General features: G+C 41.3%; 1 protein-coding gene across 1 annotated transcript; it reads right to left on the bottom strand.

Moving 5' to 3' along the window:
• Window positions 1-13,053: 13,053 nt before the first annotated feature.
• Window positions 13,054-18,344, bottom strand: LHFPL7 (LHFPL tetraspan subfamily member 7). The gene is made up of 3 exons (XM_056552281.1): window positions 18,135-18,344; window positions 17,164-17,302; window positions 13,054-13,313 (listed from the first exon to the last, which is right to left on the bottom strand). Exons 1-3 carry the CDS (start codon window positions 18,342-18,344, stop codon window positions 13,054-13,056), a joined length of 609 nt encoding a protein of 202 aa, XP_056408256.1.
• Between the last annotated feature and the right edge of the window lie 702 nt (window positions 18,345-19,046).

Here is a 19,046-nt window from a genome sequence, read left to right as displayed (position 1 = left end):
CAACAACAGAGGATTGAAGCCATGTAGTGATCAGTCCCGTTGTAAGTCTCTCAGTCTGCGCATGCGTGGACATTGCTTGTATGCATGTTCCGACTGAGAGACTGATTTTTGAAAAAAATTTGCTTTAAAGGGGTTATCCACCATAAGGTGATTTTAGTACATACCTGCCAGTCAGTAATGGACATGCTTAGGAAGGATCTGTGCTTCTTATGGGGCTATATGGCTATGTTGTGAGATTACCATAACGCTGAGGCTATCTTTTTGTGCACTGAGTATTTCCTGTTGGAGATCAGTCTCCTAAAGTGTTCCTGTCATCAAACTAAACTTTTAATATATTGTTCCTTATGTAATTATAAGACACTTTGCTATTTACTTGCTGTTAAAATTCTCAACCTTAATACGTTTTAAATGTGATTGAAAAAACGGCCACAGTTAGTTTGATCTCCTCCCGGCCTGGCAGAAGACTAAACTCAGGAAGTACCTGCGGGGCATGGGGAGGCACAGCTCTCGTAGGCTTTAGTGATGTCGTGCTTGCTGGGGAACGCCCACTTTCTCATGCAGGGAGCTCACACAATGGAAGCAAGGTGAAAGGTATGATACAGAGCTTTTTAAAGCTCAGAAGTGCAGGAGGGGTGTTAGGAGTAGTCAGGGAATATAATCTGAGTTAGTTTAGAAGATATGTTTTGATGACAGGTACTCTTTAAATTACATATCACATGATCCCTTGTTTGAAAGTGTGAGGTCACTTTCCTTACTCCAACAACTAATTAGCTACCCCTATCATTACCTACCTTGCTACCTGGCTACCTATCTACCTAGCTAGCTATGTGGATACCTACTTTGCTACCTACCTAGTTACCTACCTACTTACACACCTAGCTACTTGGCTTCCTACCAATCAAGCTACCTACCTACATAGTTAGCTACCTACCTACTTACTTATTGGGGGTTATCTACCTGAGGACGTGGCTGCCTATGGGGAGACCACATAAAAATGTCAATAACTTCTATTGGACAGACCTACCTAATAGGGGAACTATCTGCATACTGGGGGGTATGTTTACTTATTGAGGGACCTACTAACCTGCCTACTTTTTACTGTGAGGGACACTAAGGGGGGGACATTATTTTTGTTTTTTGGCCTAAAGATGGGGAGATTGTGTAGAGGTAAGGAGAGCAGTGGAGAAATGTCTAGTCTAACTTGTCATCATGGCAGTTTAAGCAGGATGGAGAAGGAAATGAAAGAGGATGGCGCTGATCAGAAAAGATGTGACCTGTGAGTCATTTAATTTAATTGTACTGTACGTACATTACTGTGGGACAAGACTTCTTTGGGGGGTAACCTCGTCGGGGTGTTCGGGGGGCGGATATGTTTCCGTAGGGTGAGGGGGCATCGATATTGCATATTGCCTGGGGCGCTAGGGGCCCTAGTTACGCCTCTGCATACTAATGAGGGCTTCTGGAAGCACTCACTAATATGTAAGAGAGGCAGTGGAGAGATGAGCTACTTACCCCTCTGGCCTCTGCCTCCTCCCTGGTCTCCTCCAGACTGACAGCGTACAGCACGCACTCTGATCTTAAGCTGTATGCAGTCATGTCACATGACTGTGCAGCGCTGGCTGTTGGTAACCAGCAGGGACACACTTCAGGACACCCTGACAGACATGGAGAGCAGGGGAGCAAGAGAGGTAAGGTAAAGAAAGGTTGTCCTTAGACTCTTTTTATTACCAGGCACATTCTTTGTACAGGGGACCTCTGCTGTCTGTGTCCACCCCTGCATTACAAAACCACCATGTTTGATGTATTGGTACTTTTAGTATTATTATTACCATTATTTATATCACCTAAATTAACATGAACATGAAACAGAGTAAATGACTGACTGACATAGAGAGGCCCTGACTGTGAGGGCTTACAATATACAAAGGGAAGGGAAGGGGAGGGAAACAGACAGCTGGCCATCTGTGAGAAGCTAAAGAACCAGCCATTCATAGAGCAATACAGTGGCAGCAGGGGTATTAAAGATTTTAAACTGTTCTGAAGAGATGTGTTTTCAGGTTTAATTTAAAGGTCTTGATGGTGAGTGAGAGCCAGAAGTCCAAGCAGAAGATGGTGAGTAGAGATGAGCGAATTGAATCAGACAAATTCAAATTCATTACGAATTTCCTGAAAAGTTTGATTTGTAACGAATCCGAATATCGCCGCGATTCGATAAAACAAATCACTTCATTAAACTCCATTTAGTGCGGTCCAGGCCAGGGGATCTAAAATGTTGGCTACATGTGTGAAGACATGGGGCAAGGAACTCTGGGAAGGCGGGTAGGGTGGATCACCCTGAATCACATGCGGCATACAGCCTATCAGCAGCCAGCCAGCCCTGTGATGTCACAGCCCTATATATTCGACAGCCATTGCTGAACTCAGGCATTTCTGGGACTTTTTGCTAAGAAAGCAGACACTGTGTGTTCCAATACAGAACAGATCTTTACAGTGAATCCATTCACCTGAAGCCCACATCACTGCAGGCAGGCAGATAGACAGGGACAGTAGTGGGAGAGAGATAGTACACTTTGGCCCTCATTTACTATTGCAAACCCGACAAGTTTTGCATTGCATTGCGCCAGAAATTCAGAGCATGTGTAAAAAAAAGCAAAGTGTAGGGAAAGGGCAAAATGTAGGGAAACCCTAGTAAATACCGTGGAAAAAAATAGTAGGGAATTAAAACCCACAATGAAACCTACACTCCACTCTTAGTAAAGCTGGAACTCCACTGAGGTTTTGTTTTGCAAAAACGCCATTACAAACGCCAATTTTCCCACACAGCGTTTTTTCAGTGTAAAAACGCCGCGCCCAGATGTTAGCTGCAAGTCAATAGAAAACTGCAAAATGCCAGATTCACTTGCCGTTTTTCAGTTTGCCATTTTTTTTTTAATCCTTTTGGCGTTTTTCAGCAATTTCGGGCTCAGAGGCTGGATTTTCAAAACACTGACAAAACCTAGTTTGGTGCTTGTTGCCCTGAAATTGTGGCGTTTTTATTCTTTTTTGGACTTTAGCGATCCAAAAAAGTGATGGAGATACCTTTTTTATTAAAATTTCGTAGGGTACCATTAAAAAAAATTATAATAAAAAAGATACAGTAGTGATGGAAAAAATTGTACCTAACGAAATTTATCTTTTTTATTACAAAATTTTTACTCATTTTTAAACAGGGATCAATTTATACGTGCGGGTAAAGCACTAAAAATGTAGCCGACAATAATAAAAATGTAGTCAGTGTGTGTGTTTTTCACTTTATTTAATTTTTTAATTTTTTAGGTAGTACTACTACTCCCAGCATGGAACACACTGCTCCATGATGGGAGTAGTAGTACCTGTACTAATTGACAGATCATCCTTTGCGATCCTCCTGTATAATGTATAGATGCGGTCAGCCGCTCTTCTATGGTCCCCTGCACTGACGTATGTATACACATATTCATATTTCCCGCAGAGAGCTGTGATTGGCCAGATGGTTCCAGCCAATCACAGCTCTCTGTGAGAAATCGGAATGTGTATATATATATATGGCGTGCAGGGGACCATAAGAGAGTGTCGGCCGCATCCATACATTTTACCGGAGAATCACAGCGGGTGTCAGGAGTGATACCCGCTGTGATCTTTCCTACTACTACTCCCAACATGGAGAACACTCTGCTCCATGCTGGGAGCTGTAGTACCTGCATTAATAGACAGATCGCAGCAGGTGTCAGAAGTTACACTCACTGCAATCTGTCTATTAATGCAGATACTACAGCTCCCAGCATGGAGAAGAGTGTGCTCCATGTTGGGAGTAGGAGTACCTGCAGTTAAGGACACATCACAGCGGGTGTCACTACTGACACCCGCTGTGATCGTCTTGTCTATAGCAGAGATGGAGCGGCTCTATACATTGCTCGCATCCCTGCTCTGCACTATACTCCGGGCCGGCCACTCATTCATTCATCTTTTCCTCAGAGCTGTGATTGGCTGCAACCATCCGGCCAATCACAGCTCTGGGCAAAAAATATGAACAGCCAGTGATGTGAATAGAGCAGAGATGGGAGCGTTGTATAGAGCCACTCCGCTTTTCTGCTATATAATGGACGATCGCATCGGGTGTCAGACTGACACCCGGGGCGATATGTCTATAGTACAGGTGCTACTACTCCCAGCATGGAACAGTGTGTTCCATCCTGGGAGTAGTAGTACTACATAAAAAATGTAAAAAAAAAAAAAAAGTTAAACACACACACACACATACACTTTATAAAAACATTTATAAAAATGTTGTTATAAAAAATAAACATTTAGTTAAATACATTTTTACATCCCTACTGCATCCTTTTTTTTTTTTTTTTTTTGGTACCCAACTATTTTGTAAAAAAAAAGCCAAAGGGGCCAAAAACGGCAAATTCCACACAAAGGTAAAAATGCCAGAAAAACGCAAAAACACAGGGAGAAAACTGTGGCAGTTTTTCTGGCATTTTTTTCGAGTGTTTTTATGCCACAAAAATCGCAGGACAAAAATCTCAGTGGAGTCCTAGCCTAAATGAGAGCCTTTATGTTGCAACTGTACTGGGGTGTATTACTCTAAAGCTAATAGAGGCCAGTTAGTGTGAGCACTAAAATACCTAGTCACCTGCTTTTAATGCCTAATTCAGGCGTATTTTCTTATCATATGTGTAATATATGAACACTCAGCGCTTTTATGTTTTTTCCTGTTAAACTCATAGGGGCCAGTAATTTTTAAAGGCCAAAAATCTCTATGTATATGGTTTTAACGCTTAATTCGGGTGTAACCGTACTGGGGCGTATTTTCCTATCATAAGTGTAATATATACGCACTCAGTGCTTTTATGTTTTTTCCTGTTAAACTTATTGGGGCTAGTTAGTTTTAAAGGCCAGAAATCTCTACACACCTGCTTTTAACGCCTAATTCAGGTGTAACCATACTGGGACATATTTTTCTATCACAAGTGGAATATAAACAGTTCTCCCCTCAAGGAAACAGCACCCAACAGATGGTGGAAATGATGGCTGGTCAGGGTACTAGAGACGTGGCGCCTACATCTCACGGCCACATGAGCCCTGTGGGGGCTGAACTGGAAGAGGAGAAGGAGACGGAGGGGGACAGTGGAGCACCGGCAATGTGTAGCGAAATGGGTGGTTTTTATAGTCATCTGACAGGAGAGGAGGAGCAGGAGCAGACAGAGGAGCTACAGGGTGATGAGGAAGACAAGTCAGAGGACCCAGACACACCATGGCAGTATGCAGTGGAGATGGAGGCAGGGAGTCCCTCTGAGTCACTTGCACAAATGTCACTATGCATGTTCACTTGCTTGCGTAGTGACTGCCCAATTGCCACCATTCTGCAGTGGGATGTCTTCTGAGCATTGTAGTGCACCTGCAGAGCACTTTCCACCCACATATGGGGTATTTCCATAGTCAGAAGAAATGGGGTTACAAAGTTAGGGGGGCTTTTTTCCTATTTTCCCTTGTGACATTTTTTTTAAATTTTTTCATTTTCCCATCCAACTTTAACGAGAGTTTGTCAAACACCTGTGCGAGGATAAGGCTCACTATACCCCTTGTTACGTTCCATGAGGGGTATAGTTTCAAAAATGGGGTCACATGTGGGTATTTATTTTTTTGCATTCATGTCAGAACCGCTGTAAAATCAGCCACCCCTGTGCAAATCACCAATTTCGGCCTCAAATGTATATAGTGCGCTCTCATTCCTGAGCCCTGTTTGGCACTAGCAGAGCATTTTACGTTCACATAATGGGTATTTTCGTAGTCAGGAGAAATTGCGTTACAAATTTTGTGGGTCTTTTTTTCCTTTTACCTCTTGTGAAAATGAAAAGTATGGGGCAATACCAGCATGTTAGTGTAAATTTTTTTTTTTTTTACACTAACATGCTGGTGTAGACCCTAACTTTACCACTTCATAAGGGGTAAAAAAAAGGAAAAGCCCACCAAAACCTGTTATACAACAGCCTTGAAATACGACAGGGCTTAAGCCTTGAAATACTACAGGGCTCCGAAGTGAGAGAGCCCTATGCACATTTGTGGCCTAAACTAGGGATTTGCATATGGATGGACCCAGATGCCAGCACCAGGACATCAGGGCGTACCTGTACACCCTGTGTCCTGAAGGGGTTAATTCTTTAAGGACGCAGCCCATTTTGATCTTAAGGACGCAGCCGTTTTTTTCAAATCTGACCTCTGTCACTTTAAGAATTAATAACTCTGGGATGCTTTAACTTATGAATTTGATTCCGAGTTTTTTTTCGTGACATATTATAATTTATGTTAGTGATAAATTTTTACTGATACTTGCATCATTTCTTGGTGAAAAAATTCTAAATTTTCTGAAAAATTTGGAAACTTTTTCTTTTTTTACTTTGAAGCTCTCTGCTTGTAAGGAAAGTGGACATTCCAAATAAATTCTATGTTGATTCACATATACAATATGTCTAGTTTGTGTTTGCATCATACAGTTGACATGTTTTTACTTTTTGAAAACATTAGAGGGCTTCAAAGTTTAGCAGCAATTTGCAAATTTTTCAAGAAAATGTAAAAATCAGAATTTTTTAGGGACCAGTTCAGTTTTGAAGTGGATTTGAGGGTCTTTATATTAAAAATACCCCATAATGGACCCCATTATGAAAACTGCAAAGTATTCAAAATGACATTCAGAAAGTTTGTTAACCCTTTAGGTGTTTCATAGGAATAGCAACAAAGTAGAAAAGGAGAAAATTCTAAATCTTAATTTTTTTACACTAACATGTTCTTGAAGACCCATATTTTTTCATATTTAGAAGGGGTAAAAGGAGAAAAAGCCCACCAAAATTTGTAACCTAATTTCTCTCGAGTAAGGAAATACCCTATATGTGGATGTAAAGTGCTCTGCTGGAGCACTACAGGGCTCAGAAGGTAAGGAGCGACAATGGGATTTTGGAGAGCGATTTTTGCCGAAATTATTTTTGGGTCACATGTCGCATTTAGGAAGCCCCCATGGTGCCAGAATAGCAACAAAAAAAACAAACACATGGCGCATAATTTGGGAAAGTACACCCCTCAAGGAACGTAACAAGGGGTATAATGAACCTTAACACCCCTCAGGTGATTGACTAACTTTTGCTAAAGTTGGACATGAAAATGAAAAATTAGATTTTTTTCACTAAAATGCTGGTGTTACGCCAAATTTTTCATTTTCACAAGGGGCAATAGGTAAAAATGTCACCCAAAATTTTAGTGATTGATTGATTTCTCTTGAGTAAAGAAATACCTCATATCTGGATGTAAATTGCTCTGTGGGTGCTAGAGGGCTTAGAAGGGAAGGAGTGATATTGGGCTTCTGGAGAGCAACTTTTGCTGAAATGGTTTTTGGGGTTCATGTCTCATTTAGGAAGCCCCCATGGTGCCAGAACAAGAAAAAAAAACGACACACTATTTGGGAAACTATACCCCTCAAGGAATGTAACAAGGGGTACAGTGAGCCTTAACACCCCACAGGTGTTTGACGAATTTTCACTAAAGTGTGACATGAAAATGAAAAATTTTATTTTTTTCACCAAAATGCTGGTGTTACCCCAAATTTTTTTCTTTTTCAAGGGGTAATTGGAGAAAAAGCCCCCTAAAATGTGTAACCCCATTTCTTCTGAGTATGAAAATATTCCACATGTGGATGTAAAGGGCTCTGCAGGTAAACAACAATGCCCAGAAATGAAGGCGCGCCATTGGGCTTTTTGATATTGGATGGAATAGAATTCGAGGGCCATGTGCTTTTACAATACCCCCGTGCTGCCAGAACAGAACCCCCACATGTGACCCCATTTTGGAAACTACGCCCCTTACAAAATGTAATAAGGGATGCAGTGATCATTTACACCCCACTGGAATTTGACAGATCTTTAGAACAGTGGGCTGTGCAAATGAAAAATAAAATGTTAAATTTTCACCAACCACTGTTTAAAAAATCTGTCAAACACTTGTAAGGTGTAAATGCTCACTGCACCCCTTATTACATTCCGTGATGGGTGTCGTTTCCAAAATGGAGTCACATGTGGGGGGGTTGGGCATCCACATATGGGGTATTTCCATACTCCGAGGAAATGGTGTTACAAATTTTGGGTGGCTTTTTCTCTTATTACCCCTTGTGAAAATGAAAACTTTGGAGTAACAACAGCATTTTTGTGAAAAAATAAAAATCTAATTTTTCATTTTCACTTCCAACTTTAAAGAAAATGTGTCAAACACCTGTGGGGTGTTAAGGCTCACTATACCCCTTGTTATATTCCGTGAGGGGTGTAGTTTCCAAAATGTTCACGTGTGGATGTTTAACATGGTCACTTGTGGGTGTTTTTTTTTTTCGCGTTTATGTCAGAACCGCTGTAACTATCAACTCCTGAGCTCTGTTGTGCGCCTGCAGAGCACTTTACATGAGGCATTTCCGTACTCAGGAGAGATTGTATTACAAATTTTATGGTATTTTTATTTATAGTTATGCAACAGCTGGAGGCACACTTTTTCATAGAAAAAATGTGCCTCCAGCTGTTGCATAACTACTCCCAGCATGCACAGACAGCAAAATGGCATGCTGGGAGTTGAAGTTGTGCCTCCAGCTGTTGCATAACTACCACTCCCAGCATTCCCTTTGGCTCTGCATGCTGGGAGTTGTTGCTAAGCACGCTTCACCTCCTGCTACTGCCGGATCCTGCTGCCACCCCACCGTACTCTACTGCCACCACAGCCGCTCTGGACCCCGATGCTCTTCTGCACCCGCCAGTAAGGTGAACCCTGCCGCCGCCGATCACCCACCCTGCAGGACCCCTGATTGGCCGATCAATCACCGGGATTGTGAGGTGGCACCAGGTTTTTTTTCCGGGTCACCAGTCACTCAGGACCCCCCTGGGCGATATGGCGGGGTGGTTGCTGTTAGATAACAGCAGCCATCCCGGTCCGATCACCGTGTCTGGAGACGCGGTGATCAAGAAATGCAGCGCCGTAAATGTATGGCGCTTTGCGCCAAGTACCTCTTAGCAGTGCCGTACATTTACGGTGCTCGTCCTCCCTTATAATCCCACTCTTCTCATTACACCATTGTCCTTCTTTATCCCTTATCGCTGTTATTTTCTGAGGAGCTTGCTGACTTTGTACTATTGCTATCAGATATTTACTTGGTGTTCCTGCCTGAATAAATCTCTGCTACCCCATAAATACAATTTTATATCTGCTTTTTTCCATTACATAATCATTTAATACCTTGTGTTTTATCTGCCAATTGTTTTTGTTTTCCTCCGTGGGATCACCTATAAACTTACTCTCAGCATATCTTATTTCTTTTTTCATACTCTCTTCCTTTTTCTTAAACTCCTTTTTCTTCCCACAGATTGCGCTTATTATTTCTCTAATACAGGAATTTAGGTGCACTACTGTGGTAGATGTAAACAATGACATTGGCTAACCCTCAACACTGATGTTAAAATTGGGACATTAGCCAGTATAACCTTGTATGAAGGACATACCTGAGCCCGCACACCAACGCCAAGGTTTCTCAAGTGGCACGGGACCTAACACTAACCTACCTGTGCGTGATAAGTAAAACCAGGGGCATGTGGCAATTACGGCAGCATTAGGCCAACTCACAGCCTCCTCCCAGGTTATCTCCAGTGTGGCTGGGCACACATACAATGGGAGGAGGGAGGCAGACTATAAGCCCCACCCAAGTGGGCTGATATAGTTGCTGGCCTCACGGGGGAACCTTAATTCTCCCCTCAAAATGCCTTGCTTGCTTCCCACTTGCTGATCCCTAATTCCGTGCGAAAAAGTTATTTTTACTTATACTTTCATTATCTATGAGGTTTAACCAATGAGGGTTGATTCTCCTAATTCCTTCTATAGCTTCCTCTCCTGTCTCAGATAGACATGTGAGATAGACATCGTGTCAAATAACTAATCTACCGTATTTATCGGGGTATACCACGCACCGGCCTATAACACGCACCCTCATTTTACCAAGGATATTTGGGTAAAAAAAGTTTTTTACCCAAATATCCATGGTAAAATGAGGGTGCGTGTGTGCGCGTGTATACCCCGATATACCCCCAGGAAAGGCAGGGGGAGAGAGGCCGTCGCTGCCCGCTTCTCTCCCCCTGCCTTTTCTGGGGTCTAGAGCGCTGCTGTCGGCCCTTTTCACCCCCTGGTTATCGGCGCCGCTGCCCGTTCTGTCCCCCTGACTATCGGTGCCGGCGCCGATAGCCAGGGGGAGAGAAGCGGCGCCGACAGCCAGGGGGAGAGAAGGGGCAGCGGCACCCATTGCCAGCGCCGCTGCCCCGTTGCCTCCCCCCATCCCCGGTGACATAATTACCTGAGTCAGGTCCCCGCTGCTGCAGGCCTCCGGCGTGCGTCCCCAGCGTCGTTGCTATGCACGGCGCGGCGCACTGACGTCATGCGCCGTTCAGCGCATAGCAACGACGCCGGGGACGCACGGCGGAGGCCTGCAGCAGCGCGGACCCGAATCAGGTAATTATGCCACCGGGGATGGGGGAGGCAACGAGGCAGCGGCGCCGGCAATGGGTGCCGCTGCCCCTTCTCTCCCCCTGGCTGTCGGCGCCGCTTCTCTCCCCCTGGCTATCGGCGCCGGCACCGATAGTCAGGGGGACAGAACGGGCAGTGGCGCCGATAACCAGGGGGTGAGAAGGGCCGACAGCAGTGCTCTAGACCCCAGGAAAGGCAGGGGGAGAGAAGCGGGCAGCGACGGCCTCTCTCCCCTGCCTTTCCTGGGGGTGTATCGGCGTATAACACGCACACAGACTTTAGGCTAAAAATTTTAGCCTAAAAAGTGCGTGTTATACGCCGATAAATACGGTAATTAACACTATTTAACGCAGAGTTATTCCCCAAACACATATCTTAACATGACATGGTTTGACCGTTTTTATTCCAACTCAACCTCCAAATAAGCTTTGGCTTATTATACAAAAAGAATATGGGATACAATGATACAATGTTGCAAATAAATGTTACTTCTGGGATTAATCTCATCTCTATACCTAAATACCATGATACCATGTGATAAATAAATGTGGGCTACCCCTTTGCCTCAAACCACCAGAAACATTATCGGAAAATATATCTAATCTCTCTATTACCAGTATATAACCTATTTAATTCTAATACAGTTGGTGAACAATGTCCTGCGTGTAGTTCCCATTTTCTGACAACACATTTGCATATCCAGTCTGTCAGTTACTACTGAAAAAGACTATAAAATGAAGCAGTATTTTTTCCAATGCATTCATAGAATGGCTGTACAGTCTGAGCAGTATCCTACATATTGTTTCAATGTAAATGCTCTGTTATATAAAAACACATGAACTATGTTGTACTATGCAGAGATTTTCAACCAACGCTTCCTTCATGTTTTAAGCTTTTAACAAATATTTAGAACTACTAGAAACACCCCCATATATATGGCTTTGTATATACTATAGGGACAGGCCAATGTATATGATTTTTTCATGTGTGTAGTTTGAATTATACAACATTTTGCAAATACTATTTACTCACAGATATTCAAGATATTCCAAACAGACTGTGTGAATTCTGTTCAAGCAGATATGATATTGATCTACAACACAAAGTGTAAAAACTATACCACCGTGTGCAGAGATCACAAATCGATGCTACTAAAAATATTCATTACCAGACACACACGGAGGATATTAATTCAATACAATATTTTTACTGCTTACTGTTTATATCCCAAATGATAAATAGTAATTGATTTTCACAGGGCAAATCATACGTTTGTATTAACATGGCATAACATGAACATTTTCATAACATGAAAATTATGTATGGCTCTATACTACACATAACATATTTTACTTATAAGTACAGATTATATCCTGCTGTAAGTTTAAACCTATTGGTTGCCGGGTATTAAGTGTGAAAAACCAGACGCTTTCTCTAGGAAACAATTTCTTACGTATATTTTCACCTCCAGGAGGATATTGTTCTCTTCCTGATAATGAGAGACTAATGGTATTTTCCATATGTGTATCTCTGAAATGTCGGGTCAAAGATGAGACATCAATATGATAGTTTTTTTTATATCTGACAGATGTTTTCCAAAACATAATTTTAAGGAATTTGTTGTGCATCCTACATACTGTTAACAGCATTCTTGGCATGTTGCTAAATAAATTATATCTTTTGTGTTGCAATATATACAACTATGAATTTTATATTCAGTACTGGTAGCTCTAGAGATAAACTTATCCGATGGTTTCATATAACTGCATGTGATACATCTTTGATGTCCACATTTGAAATTTTCTACATGTGAGAACCATAGTTTCTGTACAGAATGAACTTTTGACAATTTGGACTGTAATGTCAGAGCTTAGCTAGGAATTACGCTCATCCTTTGTTCTACAATCTTCTCTATCTCTGAATCCTGTACCCCAATGTGTAAATATTTTTGTTTTTATTTCTTTTTTTCTTTGTTAAACTGTCTACTGTATGAGGTTACAAAAGTGATGTTTTTTTAACTAGATTTTTGTTTTGTCCTAACTTTATTTTTTTATTGTGTGTCTTTTAGCATCCAATATTGAGTTCCCTGAACATGCTTTTTTATACGGTTAAACAAGTCCTAATATGTGAGATTGCTTCTTAAACCATGGTTTCCAAGGAATTTCTCTGCCAAATGGCAACACTTTTTTTGGCTGCCCGGTTTCCAGATTTATCATGCATCAATTAAGAATTTATAGCAAGTCAGTCTTGTACAGTTTTCCAAATAAACTTATCCTTTTACTCTAATATTGTAATCAGTTATAGTATTATTAGATTTAACATATATATTTTTATTTCACAATTGATTTTTGGTATGTTTGTTTAGTTTTAGAGTAGAGTTCAGTTTTAGAGTAGAGTTTGTTTAGTTTGCAGAGTTCAATTACACTTTTTCACTTTTACTTCATAGTATTGCTGCTTTCCTACAGAGCAGAATAGGATTGAATTGAAAACAATTTAGTACAAATGTTCTTCACAAACCAGCATACGCCGTGTTAGTTTGGACCTTAATATTTTTGTCTTCATTTCATTTATATTGTAACGGCCAATGATGGGAAGAAAGCAAGAGAGCATCACTGTTATTATGGCCATCATGTAACCCCAGCCAAGTGAGCAGCTACCACTTCTATAAGACAAAGATGAGTTGCAGATCTGTTTTGCAAATGTAGAATGAAGACTCACAGGAAAAAGGAGCAGCCCAAAAATTGTTACAACCACTGTAAATGAAGAACAGAAGAAAATAATCAGAGTATGTAGCAGATATGGTTATGTAGGTTAGGCTGTATAAAAGCTATGCTTTTTACCTGTTCATTATAGAAATCAAGATGAAATTTGGTTAGCAAAGCATTCAAAGAACATAATATCTACATAGTGGGCCATTTATTTGGATACACCTTAATAAAATGGGAATTGTTGGTGATATTAACTTCCTGTTTGTGGCACATTAGTATATATGAGGGGGGAAACTTTTCAAGATGGGTGGTGACCATGGTGGCCATTTTGAAGTGTGCCTTTTTGAATTCGACTTTTGTCTATTCAATAGGAATAGGGTCATGTGACACATCAAACTTTCACAAGAAAAACAATGATGTTCTTGGTTTTAACGTAACTTTATTCCTTCATGAGTTATTTACAAGTTTCTGACCACTTATAAAATGTGTTTAATGTGCTTACCATTATGTTGGATTGTCAATGCAACCCTCTTCTCCCACTCTTCACACACTGATAGCAACACCGCAGGAGAAATGCTAGCACAGGCTTCCAGTATCCGTAGTTTCAGGTGCTGCACATCTAGTCTCTTCACAGCATAGACAATTGCCTTCAGTTGACCCCAAAGATAAAAGTCTAAGCGGGTCAGATCGGGAGACCTTGGGGGCCATTCAACTGGCCCACGACGACCAATCCACTTTCCAGGAAACTGTTCATCTAGGAATGCCCGGACCTGACACCCATAATGTGGTGGTGCACCATCTTGCTGTAAAAACTCAGGGAACGTGCCAGCTTCAGTGCATAAAGAGGGAAACACATCATCGTGTAGCAATTTTGCATATCCGGTGGCCTTGAGGTTTCCATTGATGAAGAATGGCCCCACTATCTTTGTACCCCATATACCACACCATACCATCAATTTTTGTGTTCCAACAGTCTTGGAGGGATATATCCAATGTGGGTTAGTGTCAGACCAATAGCGGTGGTTTTGTTTGTTAACCTCACCCTTCACATAAAAGTTTGCCTCATCACTGAACAAAATCTTCTGTGTAAACTGAGGGTCCTGTTCCAATTTTTGTTTTGCCCATTCTGCAGCACCTGAAACTATGGATACTGGAAGCCTGTGCTAGCATTTCTCCTGCGGTGTTGCTATCAGTGTGTGGAGAGTGGGAGAAGAGGGTTGCATTGACAATCCAACACAATGGGCAGCACATTGAACACATTTTATACGTGGTCAGAAACTTGTAAATAACTCATGAAAGAATAAAGTTACATTAAAACCAAGCACATCATTGTTTTTCTTGTGAAATTCCCAATAAGTTTGATGTGTCACATGACCCTCTTCCTATTGAAAAAACAAAAGTTGGATTCAAAATGGCTGTCTTTAACCCCTTAAGGACCGGGGGGGGGGGGGGTTTCCGTTTTTGCATTTTGTTTTTTTGCTCCTTGCCTTTAAAAAACTCATAACTCTTTAAATTTTGCATCTAAAAATCCATACGATTGCTTATTTTTTGCGCCACCAACTCTACTTTGTAATGATGTCAGTCATTTTGCCCAAAAATCTACGGTGAAACAGAAAAAAAAATCATTGTGAGACAAAATTTTTTAAAAACGCCGTTTTGTAACTTTTGGGGCCGTGGCCCCGCGTTATAGATCGGGAGCGGACACATGACGTTCCAGTACATCATGTGTCCTTAAGGGGTTAAAATGGCTGCCATGGTCACCACCCATCTTGCAAAGTTTCCCCCCTCACATATACTAATGTGCCACAAACAGGAAGTTAATATCACCAACTATTCCCATTTTATTAAGGTGTATCCATATAAATGGCCCACCCTGTAGTACAATATCCTTAAAGGGGTACTCTGATGTTTAGACATCTTATCCCCTATCCAAAGGATAGGGGATAAGATACCTAATCACAGGGGTCCCGCCGCTGGGGACCCCTGTGATCTTGCACGCCGCACTCCATTAGAATCAGTCCCCGGAGCGTGTTCAATCCGGGTATGATTACTGTCGATCACGGTGATGGAGCATTGTGACGTCACAATGCTCCGTCCCCATGATCGACAGTAATCAGACCCGGAGCGATCACGCTCCTGGGACTGATTCTAACGGGGTGCGGCGTGCAAGATCACGGGGGTCCCCAGCAGCGGGCAGGCATCTTATGCCCTATCCTTTGGATAGGGGATTAGATGTCGAAGTGCCTGAGTACCCCTTTAAGAAAACACTATAAAATTGTTCCCGAGGCACCACATGTCATGGCTGTGTCACAAAGGAGTCACAGATGGATAATTACTATCTGGTGATCAGTCACAACTACTTATGTTCCAAAACAAGGTGCAGCCACACCCTTGTGGTGCTTTTCAGCCAATCCAGAACACATTTTGGCACAATACTACTGTATGAGCATCTTATAGATACTCACCAATAAAGGTGTTTCTCTCTTTAAACCATTTTCATTAACTAGGTTCTGAGATTTTCACAATTCCTACTTGTTAGAAGGGTCTTTTGACAAGGAGCTAATTACATGGTGTCCCCTGCTGGAACACAGTGATCTGAATTAACCTGCCACTGTTAAGTATCCCTAAAGAGCCATCACAAGAGAAAGTAGGCAGTACACAGTATCCATTCACATGAATAAGTGGTTTGTATAATATTGGACAGGATAGGCCTACAGAGAAAGGGAGACACTTTTGATTTTTACTCTTCACTCTGGCCCAGAGATGAGATCCCTCAATATTACCTCAGAATTCCTTATCAGAATACATTAAAATTAGTTAATTACTCAATTAAGACCCACTATGCCATTGCGCATTTACCTGCATTCAATAATTTAGGACACTTACATGAAGCACTTCTGGTGTATAATAAGCTGTTAAAGGGAAACTGTCAGCCTGTTCATCCACACTAAACCCAATACACTGGTCCAATGGATTAAAAGTTATGCCTCCCGGTAGCTGCATTGCTACAGCGATTTTGAGCCCAATAGAGTCGGGGAACTGGCTTTCTAAGCTTCACTGCCTCCTCAAACTGCAACACTATGCCCACCCCTGACATGAATATGCAATTTTCCTTACACTCACGTCTGCAGGCATAGACCTGCATATTGAGGAGCCAGGGAAGCTCAGCAAGCTGGCACTCTGCCTCCATTGCACCCAGAAGCGATGTAGCAATGCAGCTACAGGAAGCCATAACTTTTAATCTGTTAGACCGATTTCTGTAAGTGACCCCTCATTTTAATGTTGTTCACCCACACTATATCCCAGTGTATTGGGTTTAGTGCAGGTTAACAGGCTGTCAAATTCTCTTTAAATGCACATATGTCTGTCCATAGACTGAAATTCTGTGTTTACAAATATTGTAACTCAAAATGTGTGAAGGTTTGACTAAGGTTGGGTTCACATGACATTTTCAGTCATACAAGATCGCGAGCAGCTGGGGGGAGCTAAAACTGGGCACTCCCGTATCCCTGCCGTATGCCAGCCATATGTAATTCACTTCAATGAGCGGACCAGAGTGAAACGCTGACTCCGGTCGGCAAATTTTTGCCCCGTATGCGGTTTTTCCCACCGGACCTAAAACCGTAGTGGACCACGGTTTTAGGTCCAGTGGAAAACTGCATACGGGGCAAAAATTAGCCGACCGGAGTCAGCATTTCACTCTGGTCAGCTCATTGAAATGAATTACATACGGGCGGCATATGGCAGGGATACGGGAGCTCCCGTTTTTAGCTTCCCCAGCTGTATGCGGTCCTGTAAGGCTGAAAACGTGGTGTGAACCCAACCTTACAGGGTAATCAGGTAAATGATATAGCTATGGAACATAAGAAGGTATCAAATTATTAGGTTTCTGTACCTGCAATGATCTGTGTATGTCTGGCTGGAGTACAAACCCTTCTCTGACATAGACCAGCTGGAATAACAGTCCATGACAAAACAAGTAAAGCTCCAAAGCTTAACAGCAGCCAACCAGCAAATAGTATCACAGCTGAAATCTAAAGAGATGAAATAAATTACAGCGTAGGAAAAGCAGCAGGCAATATTTAACTAGTAATTCCATGAAAGCAGAATAGCAATGCATTAACATTGTAACCAGGTAATACCTGATTTGTACAGTCCTCTTTAATATCAGGCTTATGCTCCAATATTTATAAGGTGTCTTTGTTATTTGAGCCTTAAAAATTATTCAACTGGACTTAAACAAACATGTTAAACTGATACACAGTCGAATCATGATGAAAATGGTAAAACAGGTATTACTATATACACTTATGAGAAAATTTTATATTTACCTTTTATAACCAAAGAACAGTACTGCAGTCCAAAACCGAATCTGATGGCTCGGCCATGAATTTGTTTAGTCTGGAAAAAGGACTTCTGCTGTTAATGTGCCCTGAGTGCTCCATGCCTGAATGTCAGTACACATTAAAAGCAGAACAGAACTACTTTTTACAGACTAAACAAATTGACAGTCAGATTTAGTTTTGGACTGCAGTTCTGTAGTGTTTGTTAATCATAAATAAATCAGTAAAAACAAAAACAAGAACACCTCTAAATTTTATGAGTATGATTACCTGATCTTCTTTACATAAGCTATTATAAATTTATATTCTAGTTTATATATTTATAATTACAACTTAAGTAGTTATAATTACAATTCACACTATACACTATTGATGCAGTATACACTATTAATGTATACAATTCTTATGATAGGTAGCAAATGGCACAGCAATGGCAAATCTACTATGTTGCCTTACAATATGGGTAAAAACATGTAGCAGCTTAGCATATTAATACATTGATAATACTTTTTTTTTTTGTTACCTTCCAAGACACATCTGGAATTTCCTCTAAGGTTCGAAAAGCTATACAAGTTTGATTACATGGAGAGTTGATTTCCCCACTACATTGAACAAAAACACCAAAAGATGTGTTATTATTTTTAAACCATGCAGAAGACATGAGGCTGAATCCTAAGATGAGGGATAAAATGAAGGACAAGGCCACCCAGAGAGATCCCATACACGAAACCATTGGGATAGTGGATCAACAAATCCCGCTGCTTATTAATACCTGCAAAACAGAAGACCTTCATTACAGTTTAGTAGAAGTCTATATGTCTACGACTCCTTTACTTTTACCTAAAAACTTTATGAGTTCCCATAAAGGTTATTTACTGTAAATTTTGTTACATCACACTTTTTATTCAATTATCAAATTATTTCATTTTTACATATGTAAATAATTACTGACAGTTTTGGAATTCCACTGCAACATCGCTGACTATAAACCATGTTTTCTACTGGAAAAGTTATTCGCAAATTTTCTGACAGATTTGTATAGTACCGTGTTGCAGATTTGGATGCAGATTTCCAATGGCGGCCACTGCCAAAATGACTCTTGATGACGTGCAACACACTCCTGGAAGTCTCCTTGACAAGCCACATATGGTAAAACAACACGTAGGAGGCAAGGTTCTTTGCATTGTTGCACTGTGATCCACTTATTTATTGACTGTACTATAACTCACTGTGTGCATAGGACCATTAAAGAGTAAAAGTTAGGATTCTGGGGCACCCGTTTTACATGTCACACAGTGAGTATGAGTTTAACAGTAATCTGAGCTGTATTCTCCATCATGGTGTTTGTAGGAAGGATAGGGAGAGAGATATTTCAATCCCACTTCTCATTTCCATCTATAGGAGCACTATAAGCTGTAATATGAGTCAGGATTTT

This window comes from Hyla sarda, chromosome 1, assembly GCF_029499605.1.
Source record: "Hyla sarda isolate aHylSar1 chromosome 1, aHylSar1.hap1, whole genome shotgun sequence".
Lineage (NCBI taxonomy): Eukaryota > Metazoa > Chordata > Amphibia > Anura > Hylidae > Hyla > Hyla sarda.
The sequence above is the reverse complement of the archived record's forward strand: the minus strand, read 5'-3'. Positions and strand labels throughout refer to the sequence as shown.

Excerpts from the sequence above, each read along its gene's own strand:
- LHFPL7 (XM_056552281.1), bottom strand. The coding sequence starts at position 18,344 with ATGGTTTCGTGTATGGGATCTCTCTGGGTGGCCTTGTCCTTCATTTTA. Across the intron at positions 17,303-18,134 it reads TTCCAGATGTGTCTTGGAAG|ATTTCAGCTGTGATACTATT; the intron begins GTAACAAAAAAA and ends TCATCTCTTTAG. Across the intron at positions 13,314-17,163 it reads ACATACACAGATCATTGCAG|TGGTTGTAACAATTTTTGGG; the intron begins GTACAGAAACCT and ends CTTCATTTACAG.